We start from the raw sequence: 10,190 nt of genomic DNA, 5'->3' as shown, positions 1-10,190 counted from the left end.
GTAAATCTCAACTTATCAATTGAGTGGTAAAACATATTTAGTACAAACAATAGCAYAACAGTATTGATATTGTTAAATTTTTAAATTTGCTTTTAAGTATAAAATATTTTATACTTATCTATTTTTAGACTCACACTATAGATCTATTTAATAATATTACCGGTAATGTAATTATTCTATTATAATATATAAATATTCATTTATTTTTATTGTATATTCTAACAATAATTACAATTATTTTTAGATAATAGCATAAAATAATATTTTACAATATATTATTTAATATACTGTGTATATTATTTTAGCAATTATAGCAATGTCATTATAAAATAAATTATTATTCTTTAGTTAGAAAAATAAAATTACTAATATTATTAAATAGAAATATATTATATAAATACATTGGATATTTATTATAAAATAAAAATAATTACACATCATTTAAAAGCAATAAATCAAATTTATAATAAAATTATATTAAACAATAACCGGTAATCTTTTAAATCTTAATGCAATAATAATTTCTAAATATGTTTTTCTTTCTAAAACAACAGTCATCTCAAAACCCAATGATTTCATAATATTTTTAATTTCATTGATATTATTCTCTTTAATAACTATTAAATAACAAAATCCATTATGACTTAAAAGTTTGGGTACTGTCCTTAAAAACCGATCGATTACTTGCCGACCATTGAGACCTCCGGCCCACGCGCTGCTTATATCACTGATACCAACCTWTTAATTATATATAAGACTTATTTTTTATTAAAAATTATTTATAATAATAAAAAATATATCAATATTTAAGAAATTGCTTTACATTCGTCTAAATTACAAATAATTAAATAATAAATAAATAAATAATTTTAGATAATATTTAATAAATAAATCATCCATAAAAGCAAATGAATTCATTAATTGAATTATTTGAATAACTTTATATAAAAATTATTAAAATAAATATACATTACTTCTTGTGGATCAGTTGGTCCGTAAGGAGCGTTAAATATAAGTAAATCTACGCTATGTTTGAGTCGCTCTTCAATAGCTTGTGTCAGATCAGTGCCAACCAATTGAATACAACCGTCGATTCCGTTAACAATACCGCACTTCTGTGTTGTTAATAATGCTTTGCCATTGAAATCAGTTCCACTGAAACATATGTTTAGTATTTCTTTAATCTAAAAACATTTTTAGTAATAATTACAAATATAATCGTTTGTTTGGATCCAAACATTTAGCCACTGATGTGATGACAGCACCCGAACCACAGCCAACTTCGACACAAATCAATGGACTAATAAAACAATTGTTGTATCAATCAGTTTGACATTAAGACATCATTTCATTACTTACTCCATCTCTTTGATTATCATCAGATCCTTTTCGATGGCGTCCATCAACACAAATGTGTCCTCCGATGGTTCGTAGACTGACTCGAAATCATCTTTGAATAAATACAAAGGAAATAACGGCGTTTCAAGTGATTGTTCACTCATTGGATCAACTCTTGAGTTTAAAACACACCACGACTTTAGTGTTTGTTGTTTTCAAATTTGTTTCAACACTTTAAATGTTTTTAWWSATAAATGACGTCAATTGGGTATAAATTTACAAAACAAAACATTTATATAAATAACTTAATTGAATATAAAATAAAAGGTATTATTTATAACAACTATTTTTTACGTTATTTATATGTTTAGATTAACACATGATTTGTAAATGTATTGAAAACTTTGATATTAATAACATAATTGAAAATACATTGAAATGTTTGTCAAAACTATTAAAACAATTAAATTGAAAACAAATATCTCGACAATCAATTCATACGGACATCACATCAATAGGTCTTTTATCAACAATTTGTTGACTAAAAGTTTTAGTACAACATTTGGTAGCAAACAAGTGAAGAATCGCTTGAAGATAAATGAAGAACTATTGACCAAAAGTCTGATTAAATCATTTGATGTGAAACAAGAAGAAGTTGATGTCATTTACAGAAGTTATCCATCAGTGAAGACATTGAGTGTCAARAGTTTACAAAATATTTGTTCAATTTTGCAGAAAAATCAGTTGTGTTTCTCTGAAATTATAATCAAAAGAACTTGGATTGTCATCACTGATGGTATTATACTTAGGAATGGATTAAGACTTTTAGAGTATCATAAGATAATTGATGACATATTTAATGGTAAATCTTATAAATTAGTGATGTTTTTAGATCAACCAAACCGTTATGAGATACTCTGTAAACGTATGCAAAGACAGGACTTGATTTTTAGTGATTTTGATCAAAGATGTGATTTCTTTTGCAATAAACTCGATATCAATAGTGAAATGTTTTGTTCAATTGCTTCAAGAAATATGAATTTACTTGTTATGGACTTTCAACGTATTGACACAATTATGCAATTATTAAAAGATAATTTGGTTCCCAATGAATATATTATTAAAGATTTTTGGATATTTAACCACAATATTGATATTATGAGGAAACGTATTGAAGAGTGTGTTATCAATCAGTACCCGATCCGGACGTGGAGTCTTCGGTGTCCCGACAATGTCTGGTATCCGCTTTTACAGCGATTCATTCAAAACAATAAACCCATGGCTTATGACTACCAAAAGAAAATATTTTTGGCAAAGAAGTTGTTCTGTTCTGACAATGATTTAAATAATTTGATTTTAAAATATCCTAAAGTTATGACAATTCAGGCAAAGAAATTGAATGATATCATTGATTTGTTATATGATTTGGGCTATACTTCAAATGATATCATAACATGTCCTCGAGTTTTATCGTATAGTATTAACAGAATCAATGATAGGCTAAAACATAAATTATTAGATAATATCGACAAAATTGATTTGAAAATAATTTTAAAATCAAAAAAATCATTTGAAAAATTTATAAATCAATTACAACATTCACAGTAATTTTATTACTTGTTTGTACCGTAATATTAATATTTAATATATATTACCTATTGTTAAATAATTTATTAGTAACATTCATTTACAAACATTTAATACTAAATTTAATTAATAATATTTTTCTAAATATCTTGTATTTTTAATTTTTGTGTTTTCACTTCAATTCCCTGTTCCTCTGAAAGTGGTCTTCTTCTATAATTATTATTTGTCGACAAATAGTTTATAAAAATAGCATAAAAACCAATAGTAATGGATATAATGTTACATAAAAATACTTCTTTAGGTATTTCCCAATATGTATCGGTATCTCTTCTGATATATCGAGGTATAGTTTCATTGGTATCAATAATAATGGTTTTGTCAATTGGTCCCAATCCTTCTAAATCGGTGGCTGTTATACGCAATTTATCGGAAATGCCAACAATAGCAGTGCAACAAAATAGTGTGAAAACTAGTCGTCCAAAAAACGTATGGATTGGTATTATAAGGATTTGAATTTCATATACAAATCGTGGAAATATAAATATAATGACTGCCGATAGCCATTGAAACAGAAACGATATCATAGCTAACAATCCTAACCATGAGTGCACTGAATAAAAGTGTATACTTTTAACAGTATTTAGTGACGTATAGGCAGCGCATATGCCTATCGTAAACAATATGAGACAAATCATAGTAAGTGTTGTATGCAAACAATTCAGGGCTCCGGAAGCCAAACCCCGGAACAGGCGATGCGCTATCATTCCTGTTGAAGACATTTGATTAAATTTAATGTCAAATTATTGTTAATTTAATGAGTAAATAGATAGACATAAATCGATACAAACCAATACCAAAAATAAATATTCCTAAAGACATGAAGAATATGTGGAAATTGAAATGAGTTTTCTCTTTGAGATACCAATCCATACCACCCAAGTAGTTATATATCCAATGAGCTGTTCCGCATATTATGAATACTGACAATTGAATCAATAAATATTTCAATTAAATAAATGACTAAATTAGACAAAACTTACGGTCAATAATAATAACAATTACGACAATCACTAAAAAGCTAAGACTTTCCTTAGAACTCATCTCTATATCGTTTGCATTAATTTCAATGTCATCTTCATTAAGAATTGTCACTTCAAAAGGACTCTTTTCAGTGTTGACTATTAGACCTGATTTGACTGATTTGTTGTCTTTTAAATAAATTAAAAATTATTAATTGAAAATAAGTTACAATTAATTAATTTATTGATAAATACTTAAAACAATTGTCTCTTTGATAGAGTTTTTGTCTTTAATAACCAATGAATCTGTTATTTTATGGATATTATTATCCTTAGAGTAGACATCACTGGAAACTTGTTTATCACAAACGRGTCTTTTGTGTTCAAACTCATTGTCTTTATTGTTATGATTGTGTTGTTTGTCTTCGTCGACAAAGTGATCGTTCGCCTCGAAGTACACTTCATTGCTGTCATTACTATCTTCAGACATAATGACAAAAGACTGTAATTGTTTGTCACATTAATACCAATGTATTGTCATTGCCGTTGTTGTGGTCACTGTTGTGGTCACTGTTGTGGTCACTGTTGTGGTCACTGTTGTGGTCACTGTTTGTCCATATCTTGTATTCGAATGTATGTTCAAAATGTGCGCAAATTTTTTACTACAGTTTGTGAGCGCTATTGTTGTCAACCAATCATTGTATTGGTTGAGTCATAGATTACGTCGACATATATGAGTCCACGAATCGATTGCTAACCAGTTATTTGAATGCATAGCGTTTGCCATATTGTGGACGTAATTAATGTAATGAATATATAATACTCGTGTAAATCAATGAATGAATACGTATTGAGAATTGAATTGAGATTTAAATGAAATTTTGATTTTTTCATTGATTTGTCTTTTCGTTGAAAACAATGTCAAGACTTTGATTACCATTGATTGCCAAACATCTCATATAAAAACAAATGACTTTAGGTTTAAATTTGAGTAAATTTAATATTTTTAATAAACTGACGAAATCCGAGTCTAAAAAGCGAAGCTTTGACGAAGTGGTCAACGGTTTGCCCGAAGACAACAATCCGACGACCGGTTTCGGTCACAATCACAACAATCACAGGTCTTGTCTTTGATTTGTCTTTTATTAGTATTTTATTTACATTTATTTACAAAACAGTTATGAATCCGAAAACAAACGTTTGCGGAGAGAAATGTTGAACGAAGTGACCACTTCTGACACCAAATTGAATACAAGTAATGAATGATTTGTTTGAATGAGTTATTGAATTAAATTAATTATTATTTGATTAATAGATAATCAGAATAACTGTGAATCAATATCAGTCAATGATATGCCTATTTGGGAGAAAGTATGGCATAAAGTTAGAGGAAATAATGGTAAACAAGACAAACCAACTGATGCCACGACAAGTGGCTATCAAATCAATGAAATGGTTGTCAATAATACAACAGAAAATACACGCTTTTCATCAAATGCAACGACGAGTAACTCATTTCCATTGTTTTCATCTGATCCACACTTTTGTGATTATCGACCATCAAATATGACTACAAAAACGGTTAAAAAGAAGTCTAAACTAATTGATTTGAGCGAAAAGTTTAAATACAAACAATTAATTGCCAGACATATGAAGTTTGGTAATAAACAGTCCGATAATAAAAAATTATCGACAAAAACGTGTAGAAATCCTGAAATTATTGACTTAACGAGTGAAACATCCATAACATCAATCAAATCTGTATCGACATATTCAGCACCGGTGATGGCTATTCAATCAAAGTCATTGCATTTTGATAGCAAACAATTGGATAAAAGCGATTCAAATGTWAATTTAACGCAAAGAATAGTTAGGGAAGGGTTTACAGCTCGAGCGCCAACTATTAAGTTAAACAAATCAAATAATACACCGTTTGGTATGAAAAGCTTTCAACCGATTCACTCGACGCCGAAAATTTCTAATATAAACGACAGACCAAATGATAATTTATTTAAACAAACGCCACATAATGTTACACCACTGACACAATCATTAGAACCAATGCCTGAAAGTAGCAAAATATTTAAAGATATGGTTTCTTCTAAAGAAGAAATTTTCACAAAAGAATGGATTAGAGATTTCAGAAAAAATCTGACAGACATTGAAAAGAATGAATTCAAAACATCGAAATGTGAAGAAAAAGTTGTGGAAACAAATCGAAAGCGTATTGAAGACTCAAAATCTTTGAGAGCAAAAGTCCATCGACCTATCAATAGGACAGAACTGAATCCATTTATTCCATTTTATGAAATCGATGAGGAAGACGAAGATATTGATGATGAAGAAGAAGAAGAGACTGCATTGGTTGATATGCCAGTGTTGACACCAGAAATGGATAAAGAAATTGACAGTGCCTTCAAAGCGGGTCCTAATGTTACACTTGTCGAAAGCTCTTCCGGWCCTATATGTCGCAGAGATATTGAGACACTTAAAGGTCTCAATTGGCTCAATGATGAGGTTTTTTATTATTATTATTATTATTAAATTGTTAAAATTATTATTACCGTAAATATTATTTTTATTATCAGATCATAAATTTTTATTTGACACTAATTGTCGAAAGAGGAAAAAACGATAATTACTCTTCAGTTCACGCATTTAATACATTCTTCTATAAGAAATTGAAAGATAGCGGACCACAGAGTCTCAAGAGATGGACGCGAAAAGTTGATATATTTGCTAACGATTTTGTTTTTATACCAATTCATTTGGGAATGCATTGGTGTCTTGCGGTTTGTTATTTGTATGCTATTTGTAATAATAATAAATTATAATTAAAATGAAACTATTTACAGGTCATTAATTTTAAAGATAAATGTTTACAATATTACGATTCAATGGGTGGCAATAATGACGAGTGTTTACAACTTCTTAAAGCTTACGTACAGACAGAGAGTTTGGATAAGAAAAAAGTGACATTAGATATGTCCGATTGGAATATCTTTAACGTCAAGAATATTCCTCAACAAGAAAATGGAAGCGATTGCGGAATGTTTAGCTGTAAATATGCTGAATATATCTCAAGAAATGCCAAAATTAACTTCTCACAGGTTAACCATTGTWTTAAAAATTTTAATATATTTTATTTAAATATTTTATTTTATTTTTAGTCTCATATGCCTTATTTCAGACGTCGCATGGTTTACGAAATATTGAACAAACGTTTATTATAATATATTTTTATTTTTTGAAAATAACTTTTTTAAAGTAAACCATTACCGTATGCATCAATAATACATCATTAATATGGACAGTAAAATTATATCAATATATTTTTTAGTCAATATATTTGATGTTTCAACACAATTATTTTAACATTTATACAAATGTCATTTTAATTTATTGCCATAAAAATTGAAAAATGATTATATTTATTAAACCTATATATAGTATTTTATATACGGTATTCATTGGCAAAAAAATATTCTAACATTATTTGTTAATTATGCTAACATGAATGCATCACATTTTATTGTCATATTTTGTAAAATATAATTTTTAAAATAAACATTTAAATTATAAATTTATATATAAATAGAAAATAATAATTTAAGAAAAAATATATACCGAGTGTTGTAGTGAATGAATGAAGTGTTGGTCTGATCGATGAAATCTCCCGAAAATTAACTCTTAACTCGAGCCGAACGAACAAAAGATTGTTTAGTAAAGCAATCAATGGCTTCAACTTTTGCCCGAAAAGCTCAAGTCAAGACATTCGGGCCACTGGCCAACAAATTGCCGATAACAACCACACACCGATACCGTTGTGTCGACGCCTTGTTATAAACTTGACTGCAGTGTCTAATTGTATTGTCAAAAGTGTGATTCAAAGGCTCATAAAAATCGACAAACAATACTATTGTGTCTCAAATTAAACAATTATTGAATGAAATGAATTCACATAAAAATTTCATGAATTAAACTGATGTTTACTTTTGCATTTTAGTCAAACAAATAGCTTAACATTAATAGCTTAAATAAAATAGTTATGTTTTGTGTATCACTAGGAATCACTATAAAAGAGTCACTAAGCAAACAGTATAACCATTTAGAAAGTATAGCAAAGCACTGGTATGAGTGAGAGGGAGAGATAGATAGAGAGCCTAAAGCAGAGTAATTGAAGATCGGTTTACCTGAAAGTTATGTCAGAGAGTTGTCTCTATCTATTAAATGTGTGCAATGAATAAAAGCTTTCATGCTTTCAATATATAATATYCAATATATAACGTTATAATGTTTTAGTAGTGCTTTTAATAGTAAAATTGCAATACAGTATTACATTATTGGATTCAATATAATCGTTGAATGGTTACAAATGGGGCTCTAATAAGGGGATGTTAGGGCGTGCCTGTGGTCTATGAAGTTAATATGAAGCACGCGACATACACATCATATTTATAGGTTGGTCCCATTATTTGGTTTCAATGCCACACCCCATCAGCACAGTTATGTCCTCAAAGTATCTCAACATCTAAACCATCCAACGCTTTATCACTTTTGCTGAAAATCAACCAAACAATTCATGTTCAATACATCACTGTTCTCTAGAATCAGCACATCTTTCTCGATGTAAACTCTCTCTCTCTCTCTCTCTCTCTCTCTCTCTTTCTTTCTTTCTCTTATCTACTGGTGCTCTCATATTCTTAGTTTAATAATATAAACTTTTTCTCATCATTTAATAAAAATATTAACTTTTGAAAATGTGATGCATAGGCATTGGCACCGGCAGGTGCATCACTTGACACCTGTCATCATAGATCACAGCATTGGTAATGCAAGGATCCATTTGACAACAATTTACTGCAAAGTCAGCAAATCAATGATAATAATGTCGCCATTTATTAGTTAACTTTTAGAGACTGCTCTTTCATTAAATTTCTATTTTATTAWTATTATTAAAATCCATTACATATAATGTATGCATTATTTACTAATATAAAACATTAACTCATCATTAGTCTGAACCCAAGTTTAAGCAAAATTTTAAATATAATATATTAAATTAAAATATTTATAATTAAAACAAACATGATTTACTTCAATGATTTTACTTTATAAAAAACTCTTATAATATTAATAAATTAGAGACTATCATAACAATTGATTTTTTTATTTATTCATTTAATTTAGATTTTGGTCTCAACTCTCTATTATCTGAAAACATTTGATGACAGCATAGAGTGTATACTCTATAGTGAATTAGAGTGTCTCCAGAGTATTGAAGAAAGTATTGACATTGCATTCAATATTTAAAAAGTTGATTATCGATTGCGAGGGGTAGGGGTAGTCGTAGTGGACATTATAATATACATTCAAATTTCAATGAAATCAACTGTTTTGAGTGCATAGGTTTAGGGTGTGGTTCATTTCACGGATTAAGACTATTTATAAAAATATATATAACAGTCATATTTAGAGTCATATATTAATATACATATATAAGAGACACAAAAAAGCGTGGAAAATATAGTGACGATATTTTGTCTTACATTTTGTGATTGATTTCTATGTGACTTAATGGTTACACCCGACTCACAACTTATATATGCCTCAATGTGTCTATATATTTATTTTAATACTGTATGTATACTATGTATCAAAATAATAATCAAATATATGTATCAACATTTCAATACTAGTTTTTCATCAAAGTTGGTAAAAGTGTTAAATAAAGCCATACTCTCTCTCTCTCTCGTAATAATCTTTATCACTGATTTATAAATTTATGTCAGCAAATAGATATTAAAATTGTGGCCTACAATTTATAATTTTTGATAACTTATTTAATTGTTGTTTTATATGTTTATATTTAATTTATATGTTTATCTTTTAATTAAAAATATTGTGTAATATTTAAACAGAAATTTTCTGAAATACTACATTATCTAATAAAAGTACTGATTGTAATTTACAAATAATAATAAATTAGTAAAATCAATTTTAAGCAATCTATAGAATTCAAAATAATAGTAATAATGATAATTATAATAAGTAATTATTATATAAATTTATTATAATACTAATAGTATTAAAATTGCATTACATTAATCGAAAATTTATTTGTAAGTATTATAAGTGCTTATCACTACATAATACATAAAGTTATATATATATTGCAAACTCCACCTGAAATCTCAAAAAGTTGTTATCTGATTTTTTTGTAATGACTTTAATAACATAACTTTT

The 10,190-nt window shown here is 27.9% G+C and overlaps 3 protein-coding genes across 3 annotated transcripts; 1 reads left to right on the top strand and 2 right to left on the bottom strand.

Moving 5' to 3' along the window:
* Positions 1-477: 477 nt before the first annotated feature.
* On the bottom strand, positions 478-1,587 carry LOC128964293 (methyltransferase N6AMT1-like). Its single transcript, XM_054310912.1, has 4 exons — positions 1,360-1,587; positions 1,211-1,300; positions 975-1,155; positions 478-738 (listed from the first exon to the last, which is right to left on the bottom strand). Exons 1-4 carry the CDS (start codon positions 1,500-1,502, stop codon positions 478-480), a joined length of 675 nt encoding a protein of 224 aa, XP_054166887.1. The 5' UTR covers positions 1,503-1,587.
* A 1,218-nt stretch (positions 1,588-2,805) lies between these two features.
* Positions 2,806-4,619, bottom strand: LOC128964196 (transmembrane ascorbate-dependent reductase CYB561-like). The gene is made up of 5 exons (XM_054310795.1): positions 4,200-4,619; positions 3,966-4,133; positions 3,774-3,905; positions 3,102-3,691; positions 2,806-2,838 (listed from the first exon to the last, which is right to left on the bottom strand). Exons 1-5 carry the CDS (start codon positions 4,432-4,434, stop codon positions 2,806-2,808), a joined length of 1,158 nt encoding a protein of 385 aa, XP_054166770.1. The 5' UTR covers positions 4,435-4,619.
* Positions 4,620-4,717: 98 nt separating this feature from the next.
* On the top strand, positions 4,718-7,177 carry LOC128954875 (sentrin-specific protease 1-like). Its single transcript, XM_054300856.1, has 6 exons — positions 4,718-5,065; positions 5,123-5,199; positions 5,260-6,461; positions 6,533-6,736; positions 6,800-7,054; positions 7,115-7,177. Exons 1-6 carry the CDS (start codon positions 4,914-4,916, stop codon positions 7,175-7,177), a joined length of 1,953 nt encoding a protein of 650 aa, XP_054156831.1. The 5' UTR covers positions 4,718-4,913.
* The last annotated feature ends 3,013 nt before the right edge of the window (positions 7,178-10,190 follow it).

The sequence above is a fragment of the Oppia nitens genome, unplaced genomic scaffold, assembly GCF_028296485.1.
Source record: "Oppia nitens isolate AA-2021 unplaced genomic scaffold, nextdenovo-longstitch-racon4-pilon3 scaffold10_pilon_pilon_pilon, whole genome shotgun sequence".
Lineage (NCBI taxonomy): Eukaryota > Metazoa > Arthropoda > Arachnida > Sarcoptiformes > Oppiidae > Oppia > Oppia nitens.
The sequence above is the reverse complement of the archived record's forward strand: the minus strand, read 5'-3'. Positions and strand labels throughout refer to the sequence as shown.